Source organism: Mus caroli, unplaced genomic scaffold (genome assembly GCF_978045245.1).
Source record: "Mus caroli unplaced genomic scaffold, Mus_caroli_1 scaffold_10, whole genome shotgun sequence".
NCBI classification, from domain to species: domain Eukaryota; kingdom Metazoa; phylum Chordata; class Mammalia; order Rodentia; family Muridae; genus Mus; species Mus caroli.
Window position 1 is genome coordinate 109,213,187 of NW_028227265.1, and position 16,284 is coordinate 109,229,470.

General features: G+C 48.2%; 1 protein-coding gene across 3 annotated transcripts in view; it reads left to right on the forward strand.

Moving 5' to 3' along the window:
- The window catches only part of Fbxo25 (F-box protein 25), a 31,357-nt gene extending 15,932 nt beyond the window's left edge, over positions 1-15,425 (forward strand). The window contains exons 6-11 of one of the 3 annotated variants that reach the window (XM_085844120.1): positions 2,082-2,175; positions 4,346-4,530; positions 6,238-6,417; positions 10,068-10,211; positions 13,861-13,887; positions 14,466-15,425. In XM_085844120.1, coding sequence (XP_085700246.1) covers positions 2,082-2,175; positions 4,346-4,530; positions 6,238-6,417; positions 10,068-10,211; positions 13,861-13,887; positions 14,466-14,555 — 720 coding nt within the window. In that variant the 3' untranslated portion in view covers positions 14,556-15,425. Of the gene's footprint in view, positions 1-2,081; positions 2,176-4,345; positions 4,531-6,234; positions 6,418-10,067; positions 10,212-13,860; positions 13,888-14,465 lie in introns of all 3 variants that reach the window. The other 2 variants (XM_085844119.1, XM_085844121.1) reach the window with 2 other exon arrangements.
- The last annotated feature ends 859 nt before the right edge of the window (positions 15,426-16,284 follow it).

Genomic DNA, 16,284 nt, shown 5'->3' on the forward strand with positions numbered 1-16,284 from the left:
TTCCTGGTGCTGTGATGAAATACTCTGACAAAAAGCAACATGAGGGATGAAGGGTCTTGTTTCAGATCACAGGAAGCTTTGGTGTGCCACTCACTGTGGTGACAGCCCTAGGCTGGCTCCTGTGTCCTCAGTGGCGGCAGCCCTGGGCTGGCTCCTGTGTTCTCAGTGGTGGCAGCCCTGGGCTGGCTCCTGTGTTCTCAGTGGCGGCAGCCCTGGGCTGGCTCCTGTGTTCTCAGTGGCGGCAGCCCTGGGCTGGCTCCTGTGTTCTCAGTGGCAGCAGCCCTGGGCTGGCTCGTGTGTTCTTAGCCCTTTGGTTCCTTCTACACTTGTTTGTTATGGTAAGAGGTTGTTGGGTTTGAGCAAATGCTCTTTCTGTGTTTATTGAGAGGATTGTGAGTTTTCCCACACTGTTAATGTGCATTCGGCTGACTGGTTTCCCATGAGAAATGGCTCCCTTCATTTCAGGAGTCCTGAGTGGTGGTGAAAGGCTTGCTGTGCAGCTGGTTTCTGTGTCCTGGCATTGGGCAAGGGAGCAGATTTTAGCATGGTTTGTTTGTTGGTTTGATTTTTTTTTTTTTAAATAGGGTTTTGTCCTGTAGTGGTTTGTTGATTTTGTCTTCAAATTTGCTTTTGGTCAATACCAAATATGCAAGTCTCATGGTGTGCATTTGGAAGACGTCCTTGCCTTCTGGAATATTTTGAGAAGAAGTGGTATTGGTTCTTTACATGTGTGGTAGCACTCAGCGGCAGAGCTGTGTGGCCCAGGGTGTTTCCTTGGGAACCCTGTCACACTGCCTTAGTCTTGCTGTTCACCACAGCTCTGTTGAGGGTCCGTTGTGCTGTGAGGCATTCTCGGGCTAAGATGAGAGCAAACTATGGTCCAGATGTTATCCCATGCCACAGAGCTGTGGAAGGGAGGAGAGACAAGAAGGTGACAGGTTTGTTGTAACTTGGAACAGGCAACTGACATAGCTGGATGTTTCCTCTGCAGCCCGAGAGGGCAAGAGAGTCATGTAGAGTTATATTACAGAAGTGCCTTTAGAACAGAAGAATGGAAGCCCTCCTGAGAAGGAGTTTCTATAAGTTATAAAGACATGTCAGAATTAAGGCCAAACCTTTACTGTATCAGTAGACGCTAACAAGTTGGTGAAGTGAATGTTTCTAGTTTGGGTGAAAAAGTATCCCAGCTCTAAGTTATGCATAGTAAACACCCAGGATGTAGGAGCCTGAAGTTGTGAAAGATAGTGGGAAGACACAAGTAAAATTGGAGAGGAACAGGGAGCAGGGAGGACACAGCAGCTCCTGTGCAGTGCCAGCAAGGCTCAATGTGTAACAGACGGTTCAGTGTGTAACAGACGGTTCAGTGTGTAACAGACGGCTCAGTGTGTAACAGACGGCTCAGTGTGTAACAGACGGCTCAGTGTGTAACAGGCGGCTCAGTGTGTAACAGGCGGCTCAGTGTGTAACAGGCGGCTCAGTGTGTAACAGGCGGCTCAGTGTGTAACAGGCAGCTCAGTGTGTAACAGACGGCTCAGTGTGTAACAGACGGTTGGTTGTGCCTGAAGTTGTGTGTACTAGATGGTTGTGCGGCTTCGGGAGGCACAGGCGGCAGGATGAGCCCTTGTCTTTCCATCATGGTTGTCGTCGCTTATATCCTCACAGCGATCTTTCTTGGTTCCCTGATTTTCTACAGTGTTTGAAGTGGCACCTGAAGAGCTTGGGTGTGACAATCTTTTTAAATCTCAACTTAGAAGGAAGCTTTGACAGTGGGTCAGAGCATGAAGGAGCGTGTGGAGAGTCTGCTAGTGACTAGGACCCTCTGCAGCTAGGAGGCCGAGTGTTTATTTATCTCACCGGCCCATAGCGGACCTGTGGAGATTCTTAAGCAGCACAGAAAGCAGGTTTCCTTACCTCAGGAGCTGGAGTTGTCCCCACCATACACAGATAGCAGTCCTTCCCTGAAGCTACCTTACCGGAGTGTTCATATCAGTGCATCTCACACCGAGCTCCACTGGGTGACCACGGGGTTTCCATAGCTAACAGATTCACAGGCGGCTTAACGTTTCTCTTTTTTCTTCAAGCTACTGCAGCTAATTGCGAAGTCCCAGTTAACCTCACTGAGTGGAGTGGCACAGAAGAACTACTTCAACATTTTGGATAAAATCGTCCAAAAGGGTATGATTATTACTGGAATATTTGTTGTCTTTTTTAAAATAAAATATTTATTGATTAATGATTCACAGAGTATACAACCTGGCCATTTACACATTCATTAGTTCTTAATGCAGCATATTCATAGGATTGGGAAGCCACTGCTGATTTTAATTTTATAACATTTCTGACAGTTACATGTCATAGGATCAGGTAGGCAAGCCTCTGCAGCGTTTTCTAAATTAGCGATTTATGGGGGAGGGCCCAACCCATTGTGGGTGGTACCATCCCTGGGCTGATGGGATTGGGTGCTATAAGGAAACAGGCTGAGCAAGCCATGAGGAGCAAGCCAGTGAGCAACACCCCTCCATGGCCTCTGTGTCAGCTCCTGCCTCCAGGTGCCTGCCATGTCTGCTTCCTTGGGTGGTGAACAGTAATGTAGAAGTGTGAGCTGAATAAACCCTTTCCTCCCCAGGTTGCTTTGATCATGGTGGTTTTTTGTTTGTTTTGTTTTTTGTTTTGTTTTTTTGAGACAGGGTTTCTCTGTATAGCCCTGGCTGTCCTGGAACTCACTCTGTAGACCAGGCTGGCCTCGAACCCAGAAATCCACCTGCCTTTGCCTCCCGAGTGCTGGGATTAAAGGCGTGCGCCACCACGCCCGGCTTGATCATGGTGTTTTATCACGGCAGTAGTAACTAAGATGCTTCCTCGCCCCCTTCTCCCCCTGGTCCCCCTGCTACTTAGGCAGGCAGCCATGTGCCTGTGACTGCAGTGGCCATGGTGTGTTTAGAAGGCGGCATTTCGTCGCACTCCTACCTGTCCATTGGGGTCTTACAGTCTTTTCATTTATATGTGAGCACTAAGTGGTCACCTCCCCATCACCTGGACTAGTGAAGCATCTCTGTATCAGCCACCACTCAGCGCAGAGATAGGCTGCTCTGCCCAGGCTCAGAGCGGCACTGGGCTGTGACTATAAAAGTCAATACTGGAAACAGTTTAACGTGTCCGTCCAGCAAAGCTGTAGTCATAAGTCCATCCTGCCAGCCCACCCCAGGGCCTGTTGTCTCTCCAGCCACAGGCTTGTGAGCAGGTTTACAGTGCCAGACTGACATCTCCTGCCATGGAGCAAACTCTGAAATCCAATTAGTCAGAAAGGAGTTAGTTGTCCCCACCCAGAGCAAACACTGCAATCCAGTCAATCAGGAAGGAGTTGGTTGCCCCTCCCCCCATGCCATTATTGCACCTGCAGCACCAGAACTTTGAAGTCTAAATCTTAACTGGAAACTTGGTGCAGGGCAAGGGGCTTTTTCTGACACCAGGCTAGAAGATGGGTCTCTCCAGCAGCTAAACCTTGTGCTCCAAGGAAAGAGGTAATCCCAGAGAGACCCAGTCCTACAAAGATCCTTGTCCTTTCATGGTTCATTCAACCCTTGGGTTCCGTAATCTCTAAGATTGCAGCTTTGTGACTTAGGCACCGTGTGAGTCATACTTTCCCTTTCATTTAACACACCTTTACCTGTTAGTGACCATAAGTAAAAGGAACTGTACTCTCTGTGTATACGCTAGTGTATATGAGCTGTTTAAATATTCTCCTTATCCTAAGTATAAAAGAAAACGTACACTGACTACTTCACAGGCAAAATTGTAGACCCAACCAAAAATTTAGTCAGGTAGCATTTTAAACCTTTTAAAATTCTTATTATTAACAGTTGTTATATGTTATAAAAATGATGCCAATTTTTAACTGCCATGAAGTGAGCTCCTTGTTTTTTAATATGATAAAATACATATGGCATAAAATATATCACTTTCAACAATTTTCAGCATACTGTTCAATAGCGCTGCATGCATGTACATCGCAGCCACTGCTATGTCCAGAATGGCTTCTCTGTACCTGACACCCTGCCCCCACCACTTTCCCCTGGCCAGTCCCTCCTCCTACCCCATCATTGCATCTGTGCCTGCTGGCTGAGGAACTGGTGTACACGGAGTTATACAGTGTCCTTCCCACATCATACTTCTTGTTTGAGCTCATGACACATACCAGTCAGGATTTCCTTCACCTCTTAGCTTGAGTAATATCCCAGTGCGTGAAGGGATCACGTTTTGCTATTTCTTCTTCTGGCGATAGACGTTTGGGTTATAAACGTAGACAATTGTTAGCAGTAGTCCTTGCTTGTTTTTGGTTTTTCAGTTCTTGATGACCACCAGAATCCTCGCCTAATCAAAGACCTTCTCCAAGACTTGAGTTCCACCCTTTGCATCCTTGTGAGAGGGGTGGGGAAATCAGTGTTAGTCGGGAACATCAACATCTGGATCTGCCGCTTGGAGACGGTTCTCAGCTGGCAGCAGCAGCTGCAGAACCTCCAGATGACGAAGGTAGGTTTCTTTTCTTTGTTTGGTTTTGGGGTTTTTCTTTTCTTTTCCTTGTCTCTCTTTTCTTTTCCTACTCTCTCTTTTTCCTTTCCTTTCCTTTCCTTTCCTTTCCTTTCCTTTCCTTTCCTTTCCTTTCCTTTCCTTTCCTTTTCTTTTCTTTTCTTTTCTTTTCTTTTCTTTTCTTTTCTTTTCTTTCTTTTTTCTGGAGACAGGATCTTGCTATGTATCTCTGACTAGCTTTATAAACCAAGCTGGCCTTGAACTCAGAGATCCACCTGCCTCTGCCTGTGGAGTGTTGAGATTAAAGGTGAACCCCGTCACACCTGACCTAAATTTATTTTTATTTGACACAAAAATTGTATGTACATAGGAGATGCAATGTGATGCTTTATAGATCTGTGATGTGTAAAGACTACGTCAGGGCAGTTGGCAGCCATCACCTCGTGTATTCATCAGCTCTCTGAGGTTTTCAGTGAGTTGATGTTAGTGGTGATATGCCACTGTGCTAATGAACAGTAGAAGTCATCTCTCCTATCCTGGGCCCATTAGCCATGTATTCTCTACCGTTTTCTGTCCGTCTTTCCCCAGATTCTGGCTACCACTGTTTCACACTCTACTTCTTTGAGACCAGTTTTTTTCTTTCTAGCATGTAACTTAGAACATGCGGTATTTTGTTTTACTCTTCTTGACTTCTTGCATAGAGCAGGATAACCCATGGTTCCGTTCATGCTGCAGAAGATGGCAGTATTTCATTACCTCTGTGACTGAAGAATATATAACATACTTTCTCTATTAAGTCACGTCCGTGGGCACTAGGCTGCCCCCAGGTCTTGGCTACCATGAATCCTGCTACTCTAAGCGTGAGGCTTCAGTTCCCTTGGATGGATGCTTACAGCATTGTGGGTCACATGGCCGTTCTGTTTCTGTTGTCTCAGGAGCCTCCCCACAGCTCTTCTCTTTGCTTATTCACACCCATCTGCCAACAGTCCTGAGACTTCCCCTGCACCGGCATCTCTCATGATTAGATTGGTGGTGTTGGGTGTCTGCATATCCTCTGGAAGCCGTCATCCAGCTAATTCCCCCTTCCCTGAGTCCTGCAGTTCCCTAGCATCTGTACATTAACCTATCATACAAACAGCTGGCAACTGTTCTCGCCCTCCATGTTGGGCGTCTTTCCCCCCTCCCTGTGCTACAGAAGCTTGCTTGCTTTGTGTTAACCATGTTGTATATCATAAACACGATCAGTGGTCAGTGAGGTGGAAGCTTAGATTTAACAGTAGATACAGATAGAGCTGGGAGACCGCATAGACACCGGGCCTATCCCTGGGTAAACCGCAGCGCAGCCCACGTCAGGACCTTCACTTCACTTGCTGCCATGAAGCAGGGTCGATGTCATCAGCAGTTCCACATTTCAGATCCACCGTTTTCTAGATATTTTTCTAGTTAAGATAGAGCAGGGGCAGACATGTCCAAGGATAACTTCCTGAGCACAGGGAAATGGCTATGTGCCAGCCCCATGAGACCATGCTATGTGGTAGCCCCCATGAGACCACCCTGCAGAGCAGTGAAGAAGACTGAAGTGACTGTCAGAGCACATGGCCTCTTCGCTGTAGTCGTGCTGAAGCTGTCTCTACAGCATGGCCATTGTGTTTTGTTGAAGGAAGCCCCTGTGTTTTCTCCACGTGACACCGCTGTGCTTCCTTTCAGCAGGTAAACACTGGCCTCACACTCAGTGACCTGCCCCTGCACATGCTGAACAACATCCTGTACCGTTTCTCAGATGGCTGGGACATTGTCACCCTGGGCCAGGTAACACCAACCCTGTACATGCTCAGCGAAGACAGGCGACTGTGGAAGAGACTGTGTCAGTACCACTTTGCTGAGCAGCAGGTGAGTGCGGGCAGCTGGCCTTGCTGCTTCTGGGTTCTTCTTTCTTCCATCCTTCTCCACCTTCCAACCCTCTAACACTAGATAAGGAGGAAGAAAGGATAGAGAGAAATGGAAAGAGACTGAATGAGGTCGGGTTGGAAAGGGAGTGACATTATTGTTAGACTACTTCCTGATGAGTAGGAGTGTCCGGTTCCGTGGGGCAAGTGTGATCTTCACCGTCAGGATATCTGATTTCTCCTTCTTGTTTCTTTTTTGAGCACAACGGTTTAACAAATGGTAACCCAGTAACAACCACCCACCCACCATTGTTCAACCAACAAACCAACCCAATCCCTCCACCCCCAAGGCTTCTTGACTTGGCCCTAGCACTTATACCCTCTGAAAAACCCCTAGAATTCCAGACCTTACACGGTTGCAGAAACTATCTACAGCTAGTAAAGTCATCCCTGCTAGAGCATGAGGCAAGTCACAGTCAGCTGCTGTGGACAGTCTGAAGCAGCCCTGTTCCCACACCTGGGTTAAAACAAAACCCTAGTCCCACAATATTCCTGTGGTTTTTAAAGAAACCAAAATCTAACTAAAGTGTGCAGTTCAGTCCCTGAGTCAGGTCAGCTGGCCACCATGCTTTGCCCTCGAATGAAGATGGGGAGGACTTGATAGCAACTAGAGCATACCAAAGTTGCTTCTGAATTGTATCAATTACAAGGCTCATTTTTCATATTGAAAAGGAATCATGATTCTAAAAATGTCCTAGTACCAAATTACTTAACTAGCTGAGTTGTGTCCTGCCTCCTGGGAAAGGTCAGAGTGGTCCCTTTCCCTGAGGAGTCACACTCTGGCTCTGCCCCCTCCTGTCAGCCCGTTGTCCTTGCAGTTCCCATGCTTCCCACTTGGTGGCACCATCTTGAGGTCCTGTGTCTTGCTAGTTGATTCTCTTGCTCCAGAGTGAAATCCCCACCTCTGCGTTTCTGCAGCATGTAGGCATCCCTGGCTCACTGCATCAAGCAGTGCCTGTTTCATTCAAGATAGGAAGCAGCAAGTGATGCATTGTCTGTCTTATGGATGTGGACATAACTGAGATGTTGGAGCATTGTGACGGGGGGGGGGGGGGGGGGGTAAGAGTGTGCCTGGTTCATGGCAGATGTGGGCAGAGTAGAAAGGTCCCATCAGAAGAAGGAATCAGGAGTCTTAGCCACATCTGAGATTACATCCAGCTTAAAAAGTCCAGCAAAGCACCTGGAACACAGGGCACCTTTTATATGGCTCTCAGCTTGAGAGAAACATTGGTGTGGACATCAAAGGTCAGGGGTGATGTACGTGCCCAGCCAGGACCCTAGGAGAGTCCTAAGCAGAGCCCTGAGGAGACACCCAGACCCAGAGAGAGCCCGTGAGAGCACAGGAAGCTCTGGGTTCTCAGGCATGGAGCAGTGCAGCCAGGATCCTGCAGATGGGTGAGCATGGGACTGGGTTGTGCAGAGGCTGGGCCTGAGAATGGCTCGGTAGGCAGCTAGCCCACCTAGCAAGAGGCGTAGCTACTCCATCTGAGTGGGAGAGGACGTCCATTGCTCCCTGGATCCTTAGCCATCCTGACTCTTCCTCCTCTCCTCTTACCTCTTTCTCGGCGGCAACTGTGTTTCCGCCCCTCCTTTTTGAGATTGGATTTGAGTTGGCATCAGAAATGCAGGAGAGAGCGGTTAATCTTTTGGAGGAAATATTTAGAGCCATGGATAGAATGATGAATAAATGTCTGTCTGGGATGGGCCCTGTACATCACACATTGCTCTGGGACCTACCTCCAAGGATACCATAGGGCAAGGCCAGGGCTCGGGCTGGGCCACCAGAACCCCTGGCAGGCGTTAAATATCCAGATGTCACACTTCCTTCAGGAAATCGGCTGACTGTTGGTTTGTGAGTCCTGGAAGTTCCTTGATGAAAGACTGTAGAGGTTAAAGGTCTGTTTACAACAATGTTCACCTTCTATAAGAACTTAGAGTAGAATTATCCGTTAGCACCTGTGAGTGCATCTTTTGGTGCATATTTTCTTGATTGAATCACAAAACTGAACTGTGCGATGTTACCAGTTCTTCACGAGTGACTAACAGCAGCAGACTCCTGGTTTCTCAGGATCAGCAGTAGCTTACAGCCAGGGCAGGGTCCGGCCAGCAGTGCAGGCTAGGAAGCAACTCAATGAAGCTGAAGGCTGTGTAGGTCCTGGGTCAGCTGTCCGTAGTGACAGCAGCAGGAGCCACTGGCAAGATGTGTGTGATGTGAGCAGCTGACGTAGATGTGAGATGTGAGTAACAAAAAGACCCCAGGTTCTTATGCAGAGGAGAAACATCCGGGCATGTGGGCGTTCCTCCTGAGAACACTGTGGGCATGGAGCCGTGAGGAGGGAAGGCAGAGGTATTTTTGTCTCTAGCTCATGTTTCCATGGTGCTTAAAGGACACGGAGAGCGCTCCAGCCAGGCCTGTGACGGCCCCTCTGCTCTTCAGGCTGTCGTAGAAATCAGAGTCCCTCATTGGCTCCCATAACACACTTAGACAAGGGCATCTTTTCCTAAATGATCGAGGACGTGCCTGTTGGCGTCGTAGTTCCTATGCATGCAGACCTGATCTAGCGTGGGCCTTGTTTTCTCATGGCCCAAGTTACATTGCCCACACCCTTTGGTAACACCTCACTCAGATGCTACCCGGTTTGTGTCTCTGTCACTGTGCTTGGTATTGGGACACCATTGTTGCCTCAGGGACCTTGTGCCCGTTGGCTGTCCTCTCAGCCTCCCTCCAGCCCGAAGCAACCCCTCATCTGCTTTCTGACTGAAATTCCCGGTTTGGATGTGTGGTGTGAGCAGAATATTCACCAGTAAGGCTTTTGTAACCGTGCTCCACTCCCATAATGCCCTTCATGATTTATCTGTAGCAGGAAGTAAAGCTTCATTCCTTTGGGGACTACAGAGTCCAGTGTGTGTGTGTGTGTGCTCACGCGTGCGCGCCTTGTTTTGCTACACATTCATCTGGTCGGGACACTGGATTTCCTCACACCTTGTAAGTAGTAGGATTGTTGCTGTGACATCCATTGATGGGTTTCGGTGCAGATGCGTTTTTCATTTTTCTGAAGTAACTTATCAGTGGTGGAATTACAATTCACTTGCTGCATTTAACCCCATGCCATTTGCATCCCTACCAGAAGTATACCAGGCTTTTGACTCCCTACAGCGTCCCCAGCACTTGCTGTTGCCTGACTTTCTAGTTAGTGCCACCCCCGTCGGTCCGAGGTGGCATATCCTCTGCCTCGGGTGGATGCCATGTCTTCATGAGGACATTGGCTATGTGTGGGTCTTGGCCGTAGAAATGCTTCTCCAAGTCCATTCTCCATTCTTAAGAAGTGAGTGTGCTTTATTCATCCTGCATCCAAGTCTCTTTCTAAATGCTCAGCTGTCACAGAGCTCCTCCCAAGCCGTCTTCTGCCTGTCTCACGGCTGCTGCTGGCACTGTGCAGGAACACCGTGATTTGCTTCACTTGTTCCTCATTGATTTAATCCAAGTTTAATTTCAATCTTAAAGTGTTTCGTGCACTGCTCTGCCTTAAAGAAAAATGCACCCATTAAAAACCATCAGATAATTCTGAACAGAACTGTCTGTCTCTTTTTCAGTTTTGTAGACATTTGATCCTTTCAGAAAAAGGTCATATCGAGTGGAAGCTGATGTATTTCACACTTCAGAAGTATTACCCGACCAAAGAGCAGTATGGAGACACGTTACACTTCTGCCGTCACTGCAGCATCCTCTTCTGGAAGGTAAGGACTTGAGGTGGACTGGGACTGTGAGGACAAACTGTTCATCCGCATTGTAAACAGAGAGGTGAGAAGATGGGAAAGAGTACCCGCCACGGGAACCTTACTGAAAGCGTTCTGCTAGACACTGGGAGCGGAGGTGGGGGGTCCACACAGGTATACTCGTGTTGGAAGGCCATCAGGGCTGAAAGCTTAGTGCTGCACACTTCTAAGTGGAGGCACTCACTGTCCTTGCCGCAGATGTAGCCTGCTCTGAGCACCCACCCCGAGCAGCGCCTCACACCTGGCCTAAATAAAGAACTTGCACTTGTCTGCCCACACCCTCTCGGCAGACCTGGAAGTCAGGCCCACTGCCCGCAGGGGATCAGGGCAGCCTTTAGCCTCTTCTCTCAGAGCCCAGTTCTTCGGTAGGCAGAAGGGCCGTGGAAGCACAGGCTTCAGAGGAAATGTGCACACTTAACAAGACTGAAACTTTTTACCCGCAAAGACTGATCCTTTACGGAAACCTTAAATGTCCCTAGCAGTAATTTTCATATCTGAACAGTAAACCAGGAGTCCTTCATCCCATCATGCTGTTTTAAAATCTCACCACCCGTTTTGTCTCTAGTTACAATAGTGTGTTTCCCGTAACCAGAGGAGAGTCCTCGTGTCCCTTCCTCCCCTGGTGGCCACTATAATGTGCTCACATGGTTTTGCTTTACATTTATCTAAATTGGGGACACAAGGCAAGCTCTTTTTTTTCTTTTAAAGATTTATTTATTATTATACATAAGACACTGTAGCTGTCTCCAGACACACCAGAAGAGGGCATCAGATCTCATTACGGGTAGTTGTGAGCCACCATGTGGTTGCTGGAATTTGAACTCAGGACGTTTGGAAGAGCAGTTGGTGGGTGCTCTTAGCTGCTGAGCCATCTCTCCAGCCCCCCCCCTTTTAAGATTTACTTATTTATTTTATGTATATGAGTACACTGTAGCTGTCTTCAGACACAGCAGATCCCATTACAGATGGTTATGAGCCACCATGTGGTTGCTGGGAATTGAACTCAGGACCTTTGGAAGAGCAGTCAGTGCTCTTAACCGCTGAGCCATCTCTTCAGCCCACAAGGCAAGCTCTTAATTGTTGGCAGTGGACAACTGTATAAAAATTTTGTTCATTTCAAACTCCATTTATAACCGCCTAGCCTTTTATTCTGATGTCCGGAGCCAAGCCGAGGAGTGCAGCTGTAGATGTTGCTGCTGTCTCCGGCAAGGACAGCCGAGGAAGAGTTTGTCCTCTCCGACCTTGGTTCTTTTCTTTCTGAAATTTAAAAATGTGTGTGAAGTGCCTCTGCAGCAGGCGGGCCGTTCTCTAGAACTCTCTTGAGAGCAGGGTCTTCTTAGGTTCAGTTTGGCCTCAGTTCCCCGCTGAGATTATATGTACACAAACGACAGCCCGCTAGTGTTCCATCTTCCCCAGACACAGGCTGGGAAGGGAGCCCCATGGTGGCCCCGAATCCATCAGGATTCTGTGTGTGCTCAGCAGCCCCTCCCAGGAGTCTCATGTAGCGAGCATCCCTGTCTCACTGGATGCTCTGGGAGATGAGGACCTGAGTATGTCCCAGTCCGCAGAGGTGAGACTGGTACTGTTCAGTGTGAAGTAACACACCTCCTAGAAAGAGCTTTTCATTTTTTTCCTGAGATTATTTTATACTATAGAAATATTAGATGTATGGATACTTGTATGGAGGAAGAAGGCTTATAGTTGTATATGTGATCCCAGTTTTTCTTGGACTAGTATCTTAAAACATTTGGTGCTTTTCCTATCTGCTAAAGGAAACAGCGCAAAGAAAGATGTCTGCCTTCTCTGTGCCATCTCTGTGGGGAGTGTAAAATGTGTGTGCTGCACACGTTCCAGGAAACATGCAGGCTCTGGGCCTCATCTTTAACTGGAAGATGACCTTCAGTTTTCCAGAAAATTGGCCTGCGGATTCCTACATTTAACTGGCCTCACTTGCCATAGTGATCACAATTGAGACCAGGTCATGAAAATGCAGACTCCTGCTGGTCTGGGAGACAAATGGCGGTCGGTGGTACCAGGCCCAGCAGGATGAGGTGTTGGCACAGTTCTCCCACCTGCCATCTGTCCAGAGGCTCCTTTGAGGGTTGTTTTCAAGCCTTAAGTGTGAAGTGTAAGGAGGACCACCTTTCTTAACCCCCGAAGCTGTTAAATGGCTCCTTTGCCAGTGTCTGCCACTGTCGGGAAGCATGCTTCATGGGAGAGCATGGGGGACAGGCAGCCAGGCCCAGGTGACCGGAGAGCTACAGTGTTGTGGCTTTGGAATGGTGCCTGCTCTTAAGGGAACACTGCTGACTGAGACACACACAGGGGACTTGAAGCCTGTTAGGAATGTGGAAGTCGGGTGGCAAGTCCTTACCTGGCCCTGTATATGGTCAAGATCCACACTATGGCTGAGCGTGTCTTGTCTTGTGCCTGGCGAGTTCCACAGTGACCACCTGTCCTTATGGGGACGCTGTGCCTTCTCCCAGGCTGGTCTCCCATCGCTCTCCTGCTGCACTGGGACAATGCTTCTTCATTTCCCAGTGCTGTGCAACACTGAACCATTTGTTCCCACCCAGGTTACCAGCACATAGAGGCCGCCAGTCGGTGTGCGCATGTCTCTCTCTGTCCCTACTCAGCTTCCTGACTGGGTGAAGCCTGTCAGAAACTAGGCCGAGAGGGTAAGGGAAGCTCTGATGGAGATGTAGCCTTTCTGCGTCCCTTTCTTGTCTCAGTATTTCTGTAGCTGGACACTTCCAGTGATGCTGAGGTCTCTGTAGGCAGGAGAAGCAGACTGAAGCAGTCACACGGCAGAGATCTCAGACCCTCTTTTTGGCCCGTCTTTGTGAACTGGCCCCCTGTGAGCAGAGATGAAGTGCCATACACTCCTGAGCAGGGAACAACAGACTCTTCTGTTAGAGCTCACAGGAGCAGCCAGTACAGGGCTGCCCACCTCACACAAGCAACAGCAGATGTTGGTGGGCTGCAAGAAATTAAGCATCCAAAATGGATGTCTGACCTTGGGGTGCATGCAGTTTGCAGTTAGCTACACTGTTATTCACAGAGCAGACCCCTAGGACAACAAAAAAGATGGGTGGCTTTCCCCAAACAATCTGTTTCCCCCGTAGGAATATGAGGCCTTGCAGATGGTCGGTGTGGGGACCTTAAAAGGAAGGTCCTTAAAAGGAAGTGGAGCTGTTTCTCTTGCCCTGGGCTTTCTTCTTTCCTTTTTATTTGTATTTATTTCTCGAGACAGGTTTTTTATTATGTGGCCCTGGCCTGAAGCTCCTCCTTCGTGTAGGCCAGGCTAGCCTTAATTCATGAGACCCAGCCTTCCAGGTGTTGTGAGGCACTGGATCAATGGCACTGGCTGCATACCTGGCTTTGTATCTTTTCATATCATACCTTGCTAGAGTATCTTTCTAATTGTATAAATATGGGGTATCCTTTCAGAATGTTTTATATTGCTCCGACTTAGTTGTGTAATGTCTTAGTTCTCCTCACAGATGTAGCCTCCCGCCTCAGGCCGAGCACACGCAGCTCCGTCTAACCCTGACTTCTCCTTCCTTTCCTCTCTTTGCTGCTTCCTTGCTGACTCTGCACGGTGTCAAAGGACTACCACCTTGCTTGGTTGTTGAAGGTACTTCCTGTGTGCTGTTCCATCCTGTGCACTGTCCTCGCCCTATCAACAAGCTAGACTTCTCCCAGAAGCAGACTGAAGAACCATCCCTGCACCTCAGGGTGGTCGGTCTGCTGCAGGCCAGAGAAGCAGCTCCCGCCACGCTGAGCCTTCCCAGGTGGTGTGGGTGCGAGCTCTTTCTCTTGTTACTTCAACAAAAAATAATCACAGCTCCTTGGTTTTGGATAGTACCAACTCCACACACCTACTCTCAAGACAGTGCTTGTGGTGTGCCTCCATTTCTGTGTGTGAGGGAGACCACTTAGCCACCCCACCCCCTGAGACTGCAAAGGGAAGAAGGAATCAGGAGGCAGCATGGGAGGCGGGGCAGGAGGAGCAGCTTCTGTGCCTTACCGGGCGACTACAGAACATTGTCACCTGTTAGTAGATGTGCCTGGGGCCACCCAGGAGCTGATTCCCAGCAAAGTCACGTCATTTGTGTGGCAGTGAGAGGGACTGGGATCCACTCAGCAAAGTGCAGATTGTTCCTGTAGCTATTGCAGCCCGTGCTCTTACCTGTCCCCCGGCTCTCTCCTCAGGACTCGGGACACCCCTGCACCGCAGCTGACCCCGACAGCTGCTTCACTCCTGTGTCCCCGGAGCACTTCATTGACCTCTTCAAGTTCTGATGATGCACTCAGCCCCGTGCCCTTGTCTACAGCTGTCCCTTGTGCTTTCTGTGTCGTGTAGTTGGTGTGAGTATTCTGTGACACAAGTGACGACAGGCTCAGTGACTGCCTGTACCTGTGCGACCCTCGCTTGCTCCTTGGAGAACCTGACAGGATGCTGAAGATGTGCGGGCAGTTGTGCACCGTCAGTGAGGGAGAGAGACCCCGACTCCATTTGTACTTCTTTCTTGAAACTCTTCTCAGCTTATAAAATTTGCAATTTTGTATATTTTTAAATATGGATCAAAAAGAGTCTTGGATACTCAGCCCCATATTTTGTGCTGAACTGACATGAACAACCGAGAATGTCCGTCTTGGTTGTCAAACGACAGTTTTCCATCCTACAGTAACTGGGATGAAGAACAAAACAGTTGATCCTTGTAAATACATTATGCAGAATATTTATTTTTCTTAAAATGTATTTTCACAACCCCAGTGGCTGTGGCCAAATGAGTCCTCATTGAACACAAGATGGAGCTAGGAACTCGCGTGGGGCTGTGAACTGGATGCACTGGCCATAGCTAGCAGCAATGTCCCCATGTTTTCAGGAACCCATGCCATGAGGCCATCATAGATCCAGACTCGGGATGTGGGCTCCAAACCAGAATAGAGCCTCTGCCAAGGAGTTGGAGACAGCCCAGTGAGGCTGAAGTTCTCTTGTAGAAATTCCTTTTCTGGGTAAAGTGATGAGCCATGTTTATCTACTGATCAGCTTCATCAAATTCGCATCTAACTGAATGGTGGTGTCTTTAAAATGTGCTGTTTTATTTTAAAAATAATGCATGTGCACTTTAGAAATTTTTGAAAATAAAGATACATGAAAGAAAGTTATATAATTCTTCTGTAACGATAACTGTGCTTGCTAAAGTGATGTTCAGCTGTGTCCTCCATCATCTAAGGAACCCTAGAGTCAGAAGCCCTAAACTCATCATCTCTTTAAACTTCCTAAGCACATTACAATTTCTAACGGGCATAGTTATAGACACAGAGTAACTGCATAGTTATAGACACAGAGTAACTGCATAGTTATAGACACAGAGTAACTGCATAGTTATAGACACAGAGTAACTGCATAGTTATAGACACAGAGTAACTGCATAGTTATAGACACAGAGTAACTGCATAGTTATAGACACAGAGTAACTGCATAGTTATAAAGATAAAACATTTCATTTTCCAGTCTTACACTCTGTCCTCAACTGACACAACAGCCAAGAACAACATTTATAATTGCCACCTGAGTCTCTTTGACACAGTACAGACACCCGGCCTCCTCGTGCACACTAAAGTCAGCATTTCTTTAGACTATAAACAAGCTGCCAGCCATTCACAACCAGAGGACTAGGTACTAAGGTCCTGGTTTCCATTGACCTCACAGAATCACGTGGATGGAGCAGCGCATGCACAGCAGGCTGGGTGTGTTTGTAAACCAACCAAGCATACCTTCAGTGTGTTTCTTGGCTGTTTCCCGTGTCCCGTCTGTTGCTTTGGGGACTTGCTCTTTATTATATTAGTTTTTAAAGGGTTCATACTTCCTTTTATTAGTGTGGGCACATGTGACAGGCAGCATGGGGAAGAGAGGGCTGCTTGGATTCACGGTTTTGGGGGTACGATCCACTGAGGCCCAGGAGACGGCTAATGGCAGGCGGGCAGGCAGGAAGCACAGTGAGGTGTGCAGGAGTTCTGCTTG